Here is an 18132-nt window from a genome sequence, read left to right on the forward strand (position 1 = left end):
TGATAAGTATCCTGAATTTAAAGACTCCATACAACTTTAACTTTGGCCCTGAAAGGTTTATACAGTTGAGTCCTGTACTGCTTTCCCCATTTCTTTTGTAATAGCTGCACGATCATCAGTTAAAGCTGACTCATTTCTCTGAAGTAATTTCTGAGGAAAGGAGAGTAGTTATCCTTATTTAAAGAATCCACCAGGGTAAGGCAGACTGCGAGATCCCTTGATTCAGCAGAGCCTTATTGACAAAAAGCAACGGGTAGCCTGTTACGTGGACTGGTTTGGAATCGCCTGTCTTTTTCTAAGGATCAAAGAGAAGGACCACTCATTTTGTATTTTTTAAAGGTGATATCTTAAATTACAAAGCCAAATTCTCTACTAAGTTCTTTATGCAAAACAGAAATTTCATTAATTTATTTGGAGCATGGGACTTTTGTGAAGGGAAAATCTAATTGTGATACTAAACTGCCACCTTAAATTCCTAGGTCGAGGGTGAAAAAAGCTATTGAGCTAAAAAATTATTTTCATATGAATGGAATAATTTTCACTGATATAAAACCTTATCAGGGTACATATCAAAAAATGCATGGCTCTGAAGTCAATTCTAACTCATAACAACCCTACAGAACAGAGTAGAACTGCCCCATAGGGTTTCCAAGGAGAAGCTGGTGGATTTGAACTGCCAACATTTTGGTTAGCTGCCGAATGCTTAGTCATTGTGCCACCAGGGCTCCTTACTCTAGGATAAAACCTAAAACCAAACCAAATCCGTTCCCATAGAGCTGATTCCAACTTATAGCAACCCTATATCCTTACTAGGATAAGGGTAACAAATACAGTATATTTCATCCATTATTTGTTTGAAAATTATGAAACATTTTTGTCTAAAAGCTCTTTGACCTTGGTACTGATATGGGGAAGCACATACTTTAAAAAAGCTACTTGTGGTTTCCTTTTTTATTATCTGTTTTCTAAATTCGAGTACTGCAAAGTTGTTTCAGATCCCAGTTTACCCTTGAATAACCTAATTTTGATAAGCTGGCCTTTTTTCTATAATTTTGGAAGTATTCAAAGATTTTATGAAGTGATACATTTTTAATAAGGGGGAATTCCGGGATGTGTTTGGATTGCAGCTTAAAATACAGGTTTTTTAAAATAAGAGGAAGCCATCAAAGAAATAATGTAGGCCAGAGCTTCTCAACCTCAGTGTTATCCACATTTGGGGCCAAATAATTCTTTATCGTAGGGGCTGACCTGTCTACTGTAGGATGCTTACCAACATCCCTGGGCTTTACCGACCAGGTGCCAATAGCATGCCTCCTCCGCTCTCAGCTTGGAAACAAAAAATGTATCTGGGCACTGCCAGTTGTCCCCTGAGGGGCAGAATTGCCCCAGTTGAGAACCACTGACGTAGGTATTCTTAACCATAGGATATGTACATGAAAAAGACGCTGGACTTTGTTAGACATTTAAAACATATTTTTGTGTGTTTTAATTATATTTCAGCCTTCAACCCAGAAAATGTTTATTTCTAAAAAAACATCTTCCACAAAGTTCTACATAACAGATCCATGAAGCGTTTTTGTTTTTATAGTGATTTTTCAGTTCGTTAATAGGTGTCATTTAAAGTCCTAGTACCTTAGTTAGAACAGCCATTATTTTTCTTAAATATTTAATGAAATATCAGACCAAGCAAACTTTGCAGTTTGCAGCCAAGTAACAGCAGAAATTTTCCTTTTATTTTTAGATATTGAGTGTATTTACCACCTTCATTTCACTAAGTTTGGTATGCTGCCCTAGACATAACCTCAATCACTTGTACAGTTCAAATCAAGAATTTCTGAGGCATATCTATTACGTTTCTGGGCACTGTGGTATGTGTTTACAAAGATGGATTTAGTATTGACTTTAAAGAAGGCTGGTAAATGAATAGCTATAATGCAGAATGATAGGATTTGAGATAGAAACTGTAGTAAGAGTCTTAGGAATATACAGCTAAGAGACCAGTGAATTCTGTGAAGTGGAGTAGGTCAGGGACAGCCCCAGTTGAGAACCACAGAGCAGGGAGTAAACACTGGGGTAATCCTGGAAGGCAGGCAAGGAGCGTAAGGATGGCTCTTTTAATAGGAGTGGATATGGACAAGAGCTCTCATATGCTTGCTATATTCGAGACAGGGTGCTAGCACTTTATAATCATTAACTCATTAAATCCCCACAACCGTCCCACGTAAGTAGTCGGTGTACCATTTACACACAAGAAAATTAAGGATTAGAGGAAGGGATTTAGCCAAGGACTCATATCTAATTTGAAAAAGGTGCCTGGGTAGATTAAAAAAAAAAAACTGGTAAATAATCAGAGAAGAGATCATTAGTGGGTGGAGTTGAGGAGTTGTGAGAGGGAACAGAGGGTGTGGCTAGAAAGTTAATTGGGGGCTGAGTTGTAAAGGGCCACCGCTACCTTGTAATGTGGACTTTGTTCTGTAGGTATTTGGGGGCTATCAGAGATTGAAGGCTGGCAGTAGGTACAGAGTCATAAAACCCTAGAGCTAGAACGGAGCTTCGAAGGTCATGAGGTTCCATAACTTGTGAAGGAAGGAGAGTGAAGCTTAGAGAGGCAGAGTTAGGTGCCTTAAGTAGGCCACACAGTTGAGTGTTTCTTCCCTTTTCTCCTGATAAAACACAGAGGTTTAGTGAAACCTGTGACTTCGTTCAGGTTACATCAGAAGTGGGAGAGTTGAATGTGGCATTGGGACCACAGCAGACTGTTCTGCTAAACTAGTGGGGCTTTTTTTGTTTTGTTTTTAACATTTTAGTACCAGGACTCTTAACATTCTTAAATTATTGAGCTTTTGTTTATTGTGGGTAATACCTATTAACACTTACCATATTAGAAATTGAAACTTAATTTAAATTATTAATTCATTTAACATCAGTATTTCCTAAAACAAACGTACAAAAAAATTGTGCGAAGAGTGTCAAAGTTTTACCTTTTTGCAAATATCCTTTTTGTCCGGTTTAATAAGACAACTAGAGTCCTCATTCTGCAAATAATTCTTTATTTTAGGGCCTGACCTGTGCACTGTAGGATGTTTTAACAACAACTGATGAAGTGCTCGGTTACTGACCGAAAGGTTGGTGGTTCAGATCCACCCAGAGGTGCCTCAGAAGAAAGGCCTGGCGATCTACTTCTGAAAGGTCACAGCCACTGAAAACCCTGTGGGGTGCAGTTCTACTCTGACACACATGGGGTCGCCATGAGTCAGAAATGACTTGATGGCAGCTGGTTTCTGGTAATAAGACAACTACGTTTTGATACCTACTTCTACATTCAAATTGTGTTGTTCTGGTTGACGTATATGAAGACAGTTGGGCCTCGCACATACGTGTAGTTGAAACAAGGGAGGACCTCACACTTAAAGATATCATCTTGAAAATTTGGACTTGTAAAAAATAGGATTCAGGGGGATTGTTACCTGACGTGCTGATGCTTTCCATTCAGGGTTTACACAGAAGATTTTGAAGCACGGAGGACAATGTGCATACTTTAAATTGCATATTTTAAGTTCTGATAGAAAATCTGCATTTTGCATATTTTCCTTCTTGACCCAAGTTTATATATTGATTATGTAGAAAGAAAAAATGATTAGCTGAAGGGTGGTCTTTGGAAAAGTGTCACTTGCTATTGTCTGCTTTTAGCAAATGGCTTCTCTTAGCTGCTTTAAGTGTAGTTTTCTAATTGCTTTAATTGCTCCTTTTTAAAAAATCCCCTAATGCCAGATTTTTGTTTTGCAACTCAATTTGGTTAAATACTTTTTAATCTTATAGCTTTTAAAAACCAACGTAGATGGGTATTTAATATAATCGAATGTTTACAAATAACACAGGAATACAGAATGTAGAAGTCGGTCACTGGCTGTCACTCTTGAGTGAACAAATTTAGACCTGAGTCGTTTTATAAATAGAACACCCAGTGCCTTGAAGTTTTCAGTGTTAAGAGTCAAATGTTCACTGTAGTTCTGCGTATAAAATGGCTGTAGGGACAGGAATGGTTGATTTATCTGACAGCACGATTTGATTTAAGAGAATGCTGGCAGCCCATATTCTGTTTGCTTTATCAAGAATTGTTAATCAGTTGCTTATTCTTATATTTCTCTATTATGGAAATTTTGATCAGATTTGAGTCTTAAGTTTTCTTAGTGATCTTAATTATAAATTATAAGCAAATATAAGGAGTAATTCAGCCTTAATTTTTTTTATATGCTCAGGAAAAGTTAATGACATTTCTTTTACATAGTGTGTTTCTTTCAAGTTATTCACCATTTGGGAAGATACTTTTTTTTTTTTTGAAAGGTACTTTTAATTGATGTTGAAAATTTAATATTGATATGCTCAGCTAAATTTAAAGCCAGCTCTCTTAAAACTATTAATCAGTACACCTTTATTACTACTGCTTTAAGACAACGCCTGTTGGAATAGCAGCTGATAAACCATTCTTGGCTTTCAAGAAACAACTGTTGTTGTGCTTAGTTGCCCTTGAGTCAGCTCCGACTAGTGGCGGCCCCATGTGCAACAAAGCACAATGTCGCCTGGTCCTGCTTCACCATCGCTGATAGGCTTGAGTCTATTGTGGTCACTTGTATTTTGAGCATCTTCCAACCAAGGGGGCTCATCTTCTAGCACTATATGGGACAATATTCTGTTGTGATCCATGGGGTTTTCATTGGCTAGTATTCAGAGGGGGGTCTCCAGGCCTTTCCTCCTGTCCTGTCTTAATCTGGAAACTCCACTGAAACCTTCCTGCCATGGGTTATCCTGCTGGTATTTGAAATACTGGTGGCATAGCTTCCAGCATCACAGCAACATGCAAGCCACTACAGTATGACAAACTGACAGGTAGTGGAAGAAACAACTAAATATTATATACCGTGTGCTTTAATGAACTGTTTTGATTCTTTAGTTTTTAACAAAGTTTAAAATTAAAAATCAACACGGATGTTCTGGGTTTTTGGGCTTCTTTCTGTCAGTTTTAGTACGACTGAAAAGTATTTGGGGGTCTGAAGTTGTGTCCCCATTTGCAAGTGTACTTTAGTGTATCAGAATGTGAGCTCAAAATTTGTATCATTTTATCATTTCATAATTCATTTTAAAACTTTTTTCACTTTCTAGCCATCATTTCAAAGTGATCAACACATAATTCTGCCAGTTGAATTCTACATCTTGTTTCAAAATTGATGTGGTAGCAGGGGACTCATCAAGAGAGTGATGACATTTATAACAAATCTAATTTCTATCACTGTTTTGTGCTTTATTTTAAAATCATTTTTACCATGGATTGCTTACTGTCGTCTCCCTTTTTATAATACATATTTGCACAGAACTTTGTTGCCTCGTTATTTCAATAGCCAGAAATTCTGCTCTTGCCCGTGTGTGTTTACTTCTTTATCCACTATTGCTAAGAAATTTTGGTGTGTGTAATATTGGTAGTTTTGTATTTAAAATAGTTTTCTTAATGGTTACTTCATGATTCTTTAGAATTAAGTTGATGAAGTCGCATAATGTTTTATAGTCATCTGGTGGCCTTGTCAATTAATCTTGTGTTGTTTGGAGTATTTAATATATATATAACAAGCGTTTTTCCCCTACATATGGCCCCTGTGTGGAAAACAAAAGATCGGTTTTGTCAGCCCTTAATTTCAATGAAGCTATAGCATCCTATTTAAGATATAATTTACTTAGTACTAGTGACACTACTTTTGATGGGTGATCTAGAAAAAAATTCCTTTTTATAGCTGGGAAAACTGAAACCCAGTCATTTATAGGTGGTCTGGCAATGATGACTTGTGCTTCTATCTCAAGGTTTTGTTCCTTTTTAGTTTGTATTTTGTAGCGCAGCCACCTCCATTTGGCTTTTACTGACGTCGGTTTATTTCCCTACATTTCAAAGTCCAGAAAGCTCTAATAATAACCTCGTGAAGTTTTCCTCTTTTGTTAGCATGTGAGAGCTAAATAAAAATGCTGTGTAAATGCTTAGTTTTAACACCCTGTTTATGTGTTTATTTTTTTTTAAAAAAGGAATAGCACATTTTTCTCAGAGCCTGTGCCTGTACTGATTGTCTGACTGTGTTAGTGATTATCCTGGATATAAGATCTGTAGATTTAGGTCAAGTGACAAAAACTACCATGTGTCTTTTCTTCTAGTGAGTGTGTTTAAGGTGGGTTACCGCCCCTCCCCAGAATTATTTGTTTAAAAGAGAAGGCTTTGACAACAGGGTATGAAGCAGAATTTCAGAAAGACAGTATTGTCATTGTTGTTAGGTGCCATCGGGTCAGTTCCAACTCATAGCGACCCCGTGTAGAACAGAACGGAACACTGCCTGGTCCTGTGCCATCCTCACAATCGTTATGCTTGAGCCCTCTGTGTCAGTCCATCTCATTGAAGGTCTTCCTCTTCTTCACTGACCCCCTACTTTACCAAGCATGATGTCCTTCTCCAGCGACTGATCTCTCCTGATAACATGTCTAAAATATGTGAGACGTAGTCTCACCACCCTTGCTTCTAAGGAGCATTCTGGTTGTACTTCTTCTAAGACAGATTTTTTCATTCTTTTAGCAGTCCCTGGTATATTCAATATTCTTCGCCAACACCATAATTCAAAAGCATTAATTCTTCTTTGGTCTTCCTTATTCATCGACCAGCTTTCGAATGCATATGAGGCAGTTGAAAACACCATGCCTTTGGTCAGGCACAACCTTAGTCCTCAAGGTGACATCTTTACTTTTTAACACTTTAAAAATGCTGCAGATTTACCCAGCGCAATGTGTCTTTTGATTTTTTGCTGCTTCCATGGGTCTTGATTGTGGATCCAAGTAAAATGAAATCCTTGACGACTTCAGTCTTTACTGCATTTATCATGCTGTTGCTTTTTGGTCCAGTTGTGAGGATTTTTGTTTCCTTTATGTTGAGGTGTAATCCATGCTGAAGGCTGTGATCTTTGATCTTTGTCAGTAAGTGCTTCAAGCCCTCTTCACTTTCATCAAGCAGGATTCTGTCATTTGCATAACCCAGGTTGTCAGTGAGTCTTCCTCCAGTCAGGATTGGAGGAAGAAAGACAGTAGTACCTGTAAATTGCTTTTTATTAATATATTCAAGAACACTGTAAAAGAACTTAAAATCATACCAGTCGTCTTATACATCCCTTACAGAAGAGGGAATTTTATGTTCCTCACATACTTCCTAGGCATAATAAATATATTACATATAATATAAATAATAAGTACATTAAATATATCCCTCTGTTAATCTGACTGTATATGTAACGTTTGTTTGTCTTTCTTCTCTTTCTGTTGACTTCCTCTTTGAGAATTTTATTAAACCAAAGAAAGCAGTAAATTCAGGATTCATTGACTCTGAATTCTCACATTACCCACAGAAAAGAGAGCTTAAACTAGCAAGACTCAAGTAATTTCCATAATATTCCTTCACTGGTCCTTCAGAAAGGAGCCCTGGTGGTGTACTGGTTAAGCGCTCGGCTACTAACCAAAAGGTCAGCAGTTTGAACCCACCAGCTGCTTCTCTAGAGAAGTATGTGGCAGTCTGCTTCCAGAAAGATTTACAGCCTTGAAAACCCTGTGGGGCTGTTCTCCTCTGTCCCGCTGGGTCACTATGAGTTGGAGTCGACACGACAGCAGTGGGTTTTTTTTTTTTTTGGTTTAGTGCTCCAAAAATTTAAAAATTAAAATTGCCTGGTAAATGATTTTGGATATTTATGTTCTATTAAAAATTACACGTGCACACATGTACTACATGTGTAGCAATAGTAAGAATGACAATAGTAACAGAAGTGGTGCTGCTTCGGTTACTGAATACCTGTCATAGTCCAAATTCTGTCCACCTGTGGGTTATTTCTTTTAATTATTAACCCTGCGAGGTAGGTACTATTACTGTTCCCATTTTACAGATGTGAAAACTGAAGCTTAACAAGAAGTTAAGTGACTTGTCCAAGTATACCTGTTACGTGTCTGAGCCAAGATTTGCATCAAGATTTCTGAGTCCAAAACCTGTATTCACAATTCTATTATTATTACTTAAAGTAAATTGCATTCGTGGTCTTATTTCATTTGAAGAAACTTGCTCAAATTATGCGTAGAATACAATACTTGGATTTAGGTGGCATGTGGTGGCAAATGAGTGCTGCTTTTGCTTCCACATTCTCAGATGAGTATTTGCAGTTCTGTTGTTTATTTTGGATAGAGTATGAGATAGACACGGAGAAGGCAGGGCTTCCAGAAATCCCAGACCTAAAATTTAGACCTGTTAATTATTGTTTATTGTCATTCTAAAAAAGTTTTATATGGTGCTCATTTTCTGTTTGTCTTTTCCTGAAAGTTTGCTTTCGCCCTCCTGCAGCAGCGATTCCAGCAGTACTTCAAGTGATGAGTCTCCAGCCCGATCTGTTCAATCTGCAGCAGTCCCAGCACCCACTTCCCAGTTGCTTTCATGTCTGGAAAAAGATGAACCCCGTAAAAGTTTTGGGATCAAGGTTCAGAACCTTCCAGTACGCTCTACAGGTAAAATTGTGTGCAACCGTAGTTTCCTCTCAGTCTCTATTGGGAAATGAGATAGACTGAGAAACTTGAACTTTATACTTTCCCTTTAGTGTTTCATTAACATTTAATGCCACGTAGGAAAAAGCATGTGGTTATTATGACTTTATGTAGTTTAATTTCTAGGTTGTTACTCTTATACATAATATACACAGATTGCATGGTGGATGGTATATAAAGAAAGCATGATTCATTTTTGAATAAACATGCTTTCTAAATTAAATATTTTGGTACTGAGGGAAATTTGGTATGATGGAAAATTTGGCAATCCTAATACTGTCTTCAGTTAGATTTATTGTGTTGGCCTGCAGTCCTCTGTTTTGTGAAATAACTTTGGACATAAAATTATGATAAAAACACCTTTCAAAGTAGTAACATTTTAAGTGAGAAAAGCAGTGAATAATGGAGAAGTCTAGTTAAAAGTTATACTATAGTTTCTCCTTTACTCTCAATAATTTTAGTTAACAGCTGACATAGTATACTGTTATTCCAGCATTGGCCATTTGAGTATATAAATGGTTAAAAAGCATAGATGATGAAACCAATGAAAACCAATTTAAGTATTTCTCAGCTACATGCATTTCAGGTATAACTTAAATTATTTATTAAACCATCCTGCAAACCTTAGATACCAAGATTTGTGAATAGAGATATTGAGACACAAATGTTGATGAGCTCATGATTTAGGGTACGTAGAAATGGGCTAGGGAGTAAAATTGACTTGTCTTTCTCTACACTTCTTATAATGGAGCACATTATCACAAGACCCCCAGATGGTATGATTCATCTGTAAAAGGTGTTACTGTTGTTTAAAATGTTACATGCCATAGAAAGTATGGCTTTCCTTCTGAAGTCTTTACGTGTGTATATACACACACACAATTTTTTAAGAGTTTTAAACGTACTCCAAAGAAGAAGGAATAGTACAATGAATCCTCCCCCTTATACCATACTCCAGCTTCAAAAATTATCAGCATTTTGGCACACTTGCTTCATCTGTCTCCAAGCTTTCCCTCTTTCCTGTTCTTGTTGCCTTTTTTTTTTTAACCTAACAAATAACCAGTAATATCATCTAGCACCTAGTCCATTTTCAGAATTGTGCAACAGTGTTCAAAATGTCATTTTAGAGTTAACTATATTTGAAAAAATGTTTCAGTGTTAACAAAACTTAGTTCAAAAATCAGGCTAAAGATTTAGTAGCTTGCTTACTGAATTGTAACTGAATTAGAATAATAAGTAACTTGTTTTTATTTCGGAATTTAGATACAAGCCTTAAAGATGGTCTTTTCCATGAATTTAAGAAATTTGGAAAGGTGACTTCAGTGCAGATACATGGAGCCTCAGAAGAGAGGTATGGTCTGGTATTCTTCCGACAGCAAGAGGACCAAGAAAAAGCATTGACTGCATCAAAAGGAAAACTTTTCTTCGGCATGCAGATTGAAGTAACAGCATGGATAGGGCCAGGTAAGAGACAAAGAAACTTGAGTTTTAGTGTAATTTTATTCCATTTTATGAAAGGGGTAGCATATTGTCCCAAATGTGGGCGCTATTTCAGCTTTACTTATTGATATACTTCCAGCATCTTGTATTTTAAAGGGTGGTTATATTTATTGTTCAACCTAATAGCAAACCTTGTTTAGGTTAGAGAGAGTAAAGATTGTTGTATTTCCGTAAAGGAGAAATGTTGACCTTTAAAAGACTGAAAGACAGAGCTTAGCCCCATGTTGAGTCCAGCCTTCCCAAAAGGATGAATCGATTGAGATTAGGAGATAGCTCCTAGGAGAATGACAGTGAAATTATTCTGAATTAGAACGCGAACTGCTTGTCAATAATCTACTTGAGAGATTGACTAGACCAGTTTTTATTTCCATGATGCCCAGCACAAACCGAATCTTATTCTAGCGTCCATGACCTTGAAAGGTAGTGACAGAGAACCAGGATTAAGTCTTATGGGTGGGACCCACTGAGAATTTCAAAGGAACGTTTTATCAGCTCCAACCCATCTGTAAGACCTACCGTAAGGCAGGAAGTTTCAGGCATGGCGTGGGCCAGTCAGTGTTTCTCCTGTGTCAGAGCCACCTGCCCTGCTTGGTTAAAATTCCCACTCTGGTTCTACCCCAGGCTTACTGATTGAGAGTTCATACACTCAGGTTTGGGAACCCTTGATTTAAGGCGACCTGTGCATAAATTTGTAAAGGAATAACTAGAAATGTTAAAATCATGCAGTCACCTATGGAGCTGGGACAATTGGAACTTTAAGACTTGCTTTGAGTGGAATTCCAAGTAAACAGGGCCCATTTTATTAGAATATTTATTTTATTTGACAATTAAGAGAAAAAATAGAATTTTCCTGATAAGAATGTAAAGGTTATTCATATATTAAAACAGTCACGGAGGTGTTAGAGTGAAGAATGCCAATATGCACAATTTTATGATAAAGCATGGGAATTCAAAGCAATATTATCTTTTCAAAGAGAATTAGAGGCCACACCTTCAGATTCCTACCTCTCCTCTACCATGTTTGAGATGTACTGCTTTAAGTTATACTGGGCTAAATAAGAGCAGCTCAAGAGTTCTTTCTTAACACATTTGAAACAAGTCAGAACTGACTTGAGGAATAACATGACATATGAATTATCATCATGATAAACAGAGAAAAGATTGAATTTGTCAAGGATTGCATTTTACTTGGATTCACAATCAATGCCCATGGAAGCGGCAGTCAAGAAACCAAATGATGTATTGCATTGGACACATCTCTTGCAAAAGACCTCTTTAAAGTGTTAAAAAGCAAAAATGTCACTTTGAGGACTAAAGTGCACCTGACTCAAGTCATGGTATTTTCAGTTGCCTCATATGTATGCAAAGCTGGTCAATGAATCAGGGAGACCAAAGAAGAATTGTTGGCAATGCCCTTGAATTCTGGTGTTGGCAAAGAATATTGACTGTACCATGGGCTACCAGAAGAACAAACAAATCTGTCTTGAAGTACATCCAGAGTGCTCCTTAGATGCAAGGATCGCGCAACTTTGTCTTCATACTTTGGACATGTTATCAAGAGGGACCAGTCCCTGGAGAAGGACATCATGCTTGGTAAAGTAGAGGGTCAGTGAAGAAGAGGAAGACCTTCAACGAGATGGATTGACACCGTGGCTGCAACAGTGGGCTTAAGCGTAACAACAATTGTGAGGATAGCACAGAACTGGGCAGTGATTCGTTCTCTTGTGCATAGGGTCACTAAGAGTCTGATAGCACCTAACAACAACAACAACAACATATGAATTATCTGACATTTAGAATGTTATATAATTTATATACATTTTAAGAGCCATTCATAGTTATTAAGCAGTGAGGGCCTAATACAGGGGCATTCAGTAGTTGACCCTCTCTCTGATCTTGAAGTGGTGAGGCTAGCTTGAGAATTTTACTGTAAGAAGTGTTTTACCTAATTAGTTATCAGCTTTAACCACCTGCCAGTAAAAATTTGGGTAGTTTGGTTCGTTCAGGTGTAGAAAAGCTGGAAATTCCTTTTCCCAGATAGGACAGCATAAATACCAGTTAATGGACTATTTGAAATCAGTTAAATGTATATATGGAAATTTGATTGGAATTATGCTGTCAGATGGTTGTTTTAAATGTATTGAAATACATTGAGCAGATTGCTTAGACCAAGGACCGTAGACTTAGGTGCAAATCCAAGAAACCCAACTTTGACATTCTGGTGGCTTCTGAGACTGTACTTTCTTAATCCTGTGCACAGTGTGCTGTTGTGCGTACTGTAGAACCCCCTAAACATGAAATTGCAGGAAAACAAGTTTTTTCCAAAGGTGTGTACACATTAAGGTTTAGATTGGTCAAGTAGATTACAAAATCAAGATGAAGGAGTTTATATGTGGAAAGCACATTCTTTTTCCCTTGCTAAAGTGATGCGGTTTTGAAAATTTGCTAATTGAAAATGAAACCATTACAGATTTTAATGGTTACAAATCATGCTTTACATCTCTCATTCTGCCTGTTGGATTACAGTCCTCAAAATGTGTGTGGATTTTTTTTTTTTCTTTTTTTCCCTTTTTTGTGTGTTAGTCCTAAATGCCTGCCCTCTCTCAGGTAGTTTCAAGAGGAACTAATCAGGCTTAGAGCAAGATAGACCCATCCCCTTGTGAGAGAGAATGAAAATATAGCGAGAGGCATATATATGATCCCTGGGCAGTTTCTGGGTCCACTTGACTGAAAGCATTTATTCCTTGATGAAACTGGTGAGATTAAACCAAGCTATCCTTAGGCTGTCAAACTGGAATTAGGAGTAAGATGTGGTCTGGCTGAGTTCACTGAACAACTCTGAAGTTGAGCCTTAATACTAGTGTTGACATCATCAGTAATGTTCAGTGGCTGGCACTAAGCACTTTGGTTCAGTAACACTGAGTAAGTAGTAAATTTTTTTGGATGACTTTTGCTTTACATTAAAAACAAGAGTTAGAGAACATACCCAAAACCTTGGATGTCCCTACCTAGACCAAATTAATAAATCAGCCTTCAGAGAAAGTCTATGACTGAATTGGGGAGTAAGCCATGGCATTTGCTCATAAAACATAGAAACATTAAGGGTCATTTAGCCTCTCTGTTTCTCACCCGGGACCCTGCAGCACCAAAAGAAGGTATTCCGTAAATGTTTCTTCATTTAATTTTCATAAGATTATTATTTTTGTATGTAATAAATTTCTGCATTTAGACTGTTGGGTTATTATGTTAACTAGTTTTTTTTATTAGTATGATAATCGGGAAATGCCAAATATCCTATAAAACATTACAAAGTAAATTAAAATAATATACACCAACTATTTTTCACTGGGTTTTATGTGTATTTCAGATTAATAAAATTGAGAGCCTACTGCATAATTTTGGAACCTAAGGTTAAAAAACAAATCAAACCAAACCTGTCGTCGTCAATTCCAACTCATAGGGACCCTCTAGATTAAAAAAAAAAATTAGGCTCACATGATTACCATTTTTGTGGGGGTTTAAAAATCTATTCAGTGATCATTTTTAAAACAAGTCAACCAAGTAGATTGAAATTCAGCCCACTCCTCTGCTTTAAAGATCAAATGAAATACTACTTCACCCTAAAAAATTTTTTGACAAGTTCTCTTAGCCTTTGTAGTCCTCTTCTTTACTTTTTGGAGTTAACAAGGGGCAGCTATTTCTGAAGGTGTTAATAATTTTTCAGTTTGTGAGGGTATTCAAGCTGGCTGTTTCAGAGATTTAGTTTCTTAAATGTAGATTCTCCTCGTGATACATAAATGTACATTAAAAGGTATCTTCCCTTCTTTCCCTATCCTATCCCACTTACAGAAACAGAAAGTGAAAATGAATTTCGCCCCTTGGATGAAAGGATAGATGAATTTCACCCTAAAGCAACAAGAACCCTTTTTATTGGCAACCTTGAAAAAACAACTACTTACCATGACCTTCGGAACATCTTCCAGCGCTTTGGAGAAATTGTGGTATGCTTCTTTTTATAATAAAATGCAGCTTTAGATCTTTGTCATAAAACACAGAGGATAACACAGATGATATTTGGGAAGATGGTATTTTGATGCTGTAATAAATGTTTTTCTTACTTGCTCTTTGCATTTTTAACTCCTGTGGCAAGTTGGCCTGGAGCAGCCTATTGAGTACTGTTTTATGTGTGTATATAAAAATGTGATGTATATGTCTTAATTTTGTTGACATGTTTTTTTAATCCATTTTTCATTTTCTTTTTTCCTTGTCCATTGGGTCATGTTTCAATGCTACCTCAAACTCTGTGGTTTGAAAGGAGAATCTGGGAGAGAAAGCATGTTTGTGAAAAAACAGCAGCAAATTAGCATATGATTACTGTGTGATCACAATGCACATCAGAAGGACTCCCCGGTAGTACTGCAGGGATTACTTAAATATGGCTGTCATGCTGAAAGTTCCATTGTATTTTGAAGCTTTAATTAGAGCCACATCATATTTTTTGGTCATGTATTATGTTTTTTTTTTTTTTTTATGTAAGTCATTTTTAGATTTAGGCATAGAAGGTTTTTCCTATTCCCATGACTAAATACTTGAGTCGGTGAAAATAGTTTGGTCACAACTTTGTACCCTTGGGATACACTGGGTTTATTCTGTATTTGAAAAAAATAGGGAAATTACTTCTGTCATTTATAGATTCTCTGTATATTAATAACAGTGAAGAAAGTTTCTGCTATGTTTGGACTTTGGAGAGTAAAGAAATGTCTCAGGTAGGAACAGCTATTGTTAATCTTTCAGGTGTGTGTGTGTGTCTGTATGTCCATCCATCTCTCTTTATACACTGCTACTCTAAGCAAAAGATCCTAGTCTTGTAAACAAAACCTTATTCGTGCTTGTGGCTGATCTAAATCTCATTTTATATGGACTAGGGGCAAGAAATAGAAGTGATTGGTAGAAAAAAGTTTAAGAACAGAGACACTGTATGTTCATCTTCCTTCCTTTTCAATTATTTTGATTTTTTAAGTTCTTTTAGTTTTGTGAGAGTGGAGTATACTCGATAATTGCTGCTCTACTTCCTGCCTAGATGGGTGACTTTGAGTTCAGTTACCTCTCAGAGCTCCAGCTTCTTTTATTTTTTTTCACAATTATCTCCTATTTCATTTGCTGTTTGGCATTCATGAGTGTATAAACTGATAAAACTTTTGGACACACTTCTATTTGAATGTAGCTGCTACTTCAAGTTTCGGAGGAGTAAAAAGTGTATTTGGGCACAGGAATACATTTCTACCACCTGGATTGCTGAAAATGGAATGATTATTGTACTTTTGAGAGCTATAATTCTAAATAAGGTGGACGTGCCAGTATTCTGTGTGGAAACCATGATCTCATCGTGTTAGCAGTTGCTGATAAGTGTCAGTATTTTAATGACACACAAACTTTTGCAAAATGGTTTGCTGCTTTATCGATAACAGATGATGTCATCATAGCCAGAAGAACCTGTTTAGTGAATCTACCCACCAATATCCTTTGGAGACCGTTTCTCTTAAATGGAGTTATTCTGGGTTTCCACTCTCTCCATAATGGTGAAAATCATTTCCTGTTTACCATTACTTTGAACAACTTTGAATGTAGACTGTTGCATTTTCTTAGGACCCATCAAAGAGTTCTTTAAATGCATTTTCCATTTTTTTCTGTTTCAAGCTTTATGGGCTTGGGACCCTTAAGGAGGCTTAAGTAATCACAATGCTTATTCTACAATATATGGCCTGGGCCATTATTGTTCAAGTACAAGTTTCACCATCCAAGTGTCTGGCTTCCCTGAACCAATTTTATGTGTAAGCCAGGTTGTCTAACCACCACCTCTCAGTAGGCAGGACAGGAGTGTCAAGTATGACTACAGGTTTTGTGAATTCTGAAGAGGTGGGAGTGTTCCTTTATAGAGTGTTTCTTTAATCCTGGCGTGGTGTCCTGATGCGTCTTCACCGAAGTATAGTTCAGGTATTTATATATCCTGTCATTCTGGACATAAGAGATTATTACCACGTTTACCAGTCACCAGACTTGGTTCGGTTGGGTATACCGATAGAATGAGTTTTCTAATTTAGGATTGCATGTTTTAAATAGCTTTCTGAAAACATTATTCTCAGGTATTATATTCTAAATGGCCTGGCCTCTACTAAGGATTTTAGGTATTGCAAAAAGGAATTATTTCTTACGTTTTCATTGAATAGGCAACCTTCTCTTTATTATCCTGTTTCTCTTAACACTGATATTCTGGATTTTAAACTTAATTTTGACTTGTGTTGTAATTGCCCTCCTGCAGAGAGCTTCACATGGGAAGGACTTCATGGTTTGTGACTACAGGTGGTGTGTTGTACAGTTTTCAGACTACTAATTTACTTTTGCATTGGGATGTACAATTTTAACTAAGAAAATGATTATTGGTAATAAAGTTTTTTTTTTTTTTTAGGAATAAACACCCCATATGGACTTGGTTTATTCAGATTTATTTTCTTTTTGGCCCATCACTAAGTGGTATTGATTGGCTTTTTCAGGATATTGATATTAAGAAAGTAAATGGAGTCCCTCAGTACGCGTTCTTACAATACTGTGATATTGCCAGCGTTTGTAAGGCCATTAAGAAGATGGATGGCGAATACCTTGGAAATAATCGCCTCAAGGTAAAGGAATGGGGATAAATATTGTGCTGTTATGATTTGCTTTATTTTTCAGATTCGGGGGTGTGTGTGTGTCTGATTATTTAAAATTGTAGTAATACAGTTAGATAACCGTAAAGGTGATAGGCTTTTTTGCAGCCTCATCCTATTATACTATAATCTGAAATAATAGTGGTTAGCCACACAGGGTTACTTTTTTAATGTAAATTTCTATTTGATTTTAACCAAATAGTTTCCACTTGAGATGTTAGTTTGATAAGATTCCTACCAAAGATTGGTTTTCCAACAGACTCTTATTAGCCTGACACCGGAAAAACTAGATGGTGCCCGGCTACCACCAGTGACTGCCCTGACAGGGAACACAACAGAGAATTCCTGATGGAGCAGGAGAAAAGTGGGATGCAGAACTCAAATTCTAGTAATAAGACCAGACGTAATGGTCTGACTGAGCCTGGAGGGACCCCAGAGGACATGGCATCCAGACTCTCTGTTAGCCTGAAACTAAAACCATTTCCAAAGCCAGCTCTTCATACAAAGATTAGACTGGACTTATAAGACATAAAATGATACTTGTGAGGAGTGAGCTTCTTAGCTCAAGTAGACACATGAGACTATGTGGGCAGCTTCTGTCTGGAGGCGAGATGAGAAGGCAGAAGGGGACAGGAGCTGGCTGAATGGACACAGGAAATACAGGGTGTAGAGAAGGAGTGTGCAGTCACATTATAGGGAGAGCAACTGACTTGAGAAACTGACTTGAATTATAAACTTTCACTTAAAGTACAGTAATAATAATAATAAAAAGATTGGTTTTTTCAGAATTCTGAAGTTGAGTAGTACTGTGAACTTTACTAATAGAAATTTCCCCTTGTACATTCAGCTGGGTTTTGGAAAGAGCATGCCTACGAACTGCGTGTGGTTAGATGGACTTTCTTCAAACGTGTCGGATCAGTATTTAACACGACATTTCTGCCGATATGGGCCTGTGATAAAGGTAGGTGGGAGGTTCTGGTGTGTAGTTCAAAGTTACTTCTGACTCATTTTTTCTTGGTATTCTATCCTTTTAATCCTAATTTCTAGTGCTGCCTTTTTCTTTTCCCCAATAGCACATATATTAAAATGCTCTTCACCAAAATTTGGCGTATAAGGGCATTTGCATCTATTAGCTTATGATATGAGTATTTTGAAAAATTATTTTGAACCAGCTAAGCTGACTAATTTTTAAACTAATCTGCATTGTAAAGCTAGATAGAATGCTTCTTAGAGATTTTTTTATAATTTCACCTCACATTAGAAATTGACGGTCTAATTATGTAATCGTTTACATTCATACTAATATGTAATGAGACTTGGTTGTTTTATA

The 18132-nt window shown here is 36.9% G+C and overlaps 1 protein-coding gene across 6 annotated transcripts in view; it reads left to right on the forward strand.

The window, feature by feature from the left end:
- Positions 1–18132, forward strand: part of SPEN (spen family transcriptional repressor) — a 96715-nt gene that overhangs the window by 61498 nt on the left and 17085 nt on the right. For 3 of the 6 annotated variants that reach the window (XM_064281339.1, XM_064281336.1, XM_064281341.1), the window contains 5 exons: positions 8402–8562; positions 9862–10062; positions 13948–14099; positions 16650–16775; positions 17650–17763. In XM_064281339.1, coding sequence (XP_064137409.1) covers positions 8402–8562; positions 9862–10062; positions 13948–14099; positions 16650–16775; positions 17650–17763 — 754 coding nt within the window. Of the gene's footprint in view, positions 1–8380; positions 8563–9861; positions 10063–13947; positions 14100–16649; positions 16776–17649; positions 17764–18132 lie in introns of all 6 variants that reach the window. The other 3 variants (XM_064281338.1, XM_064281337.1, XM_064281340.1) reach the window with 1 other exon arrangement.

The sequence above is a fragment of the Loxodonta africana genome, chromosome 3, assembly GCF_030014295.1.
Source record: "Loxodonta africana isolate mLoxAfr1 chromosome 3, mLoxAfr1.hap2, whole genome shotgun sequence".
NCBI classification, from domain to species: domain Eukaryota; kingdom Metazoa; phylum Chordata; class Mammalia; order Proboscidea; family Elephantidae; genus Loxodonta; species Loxodonta africana.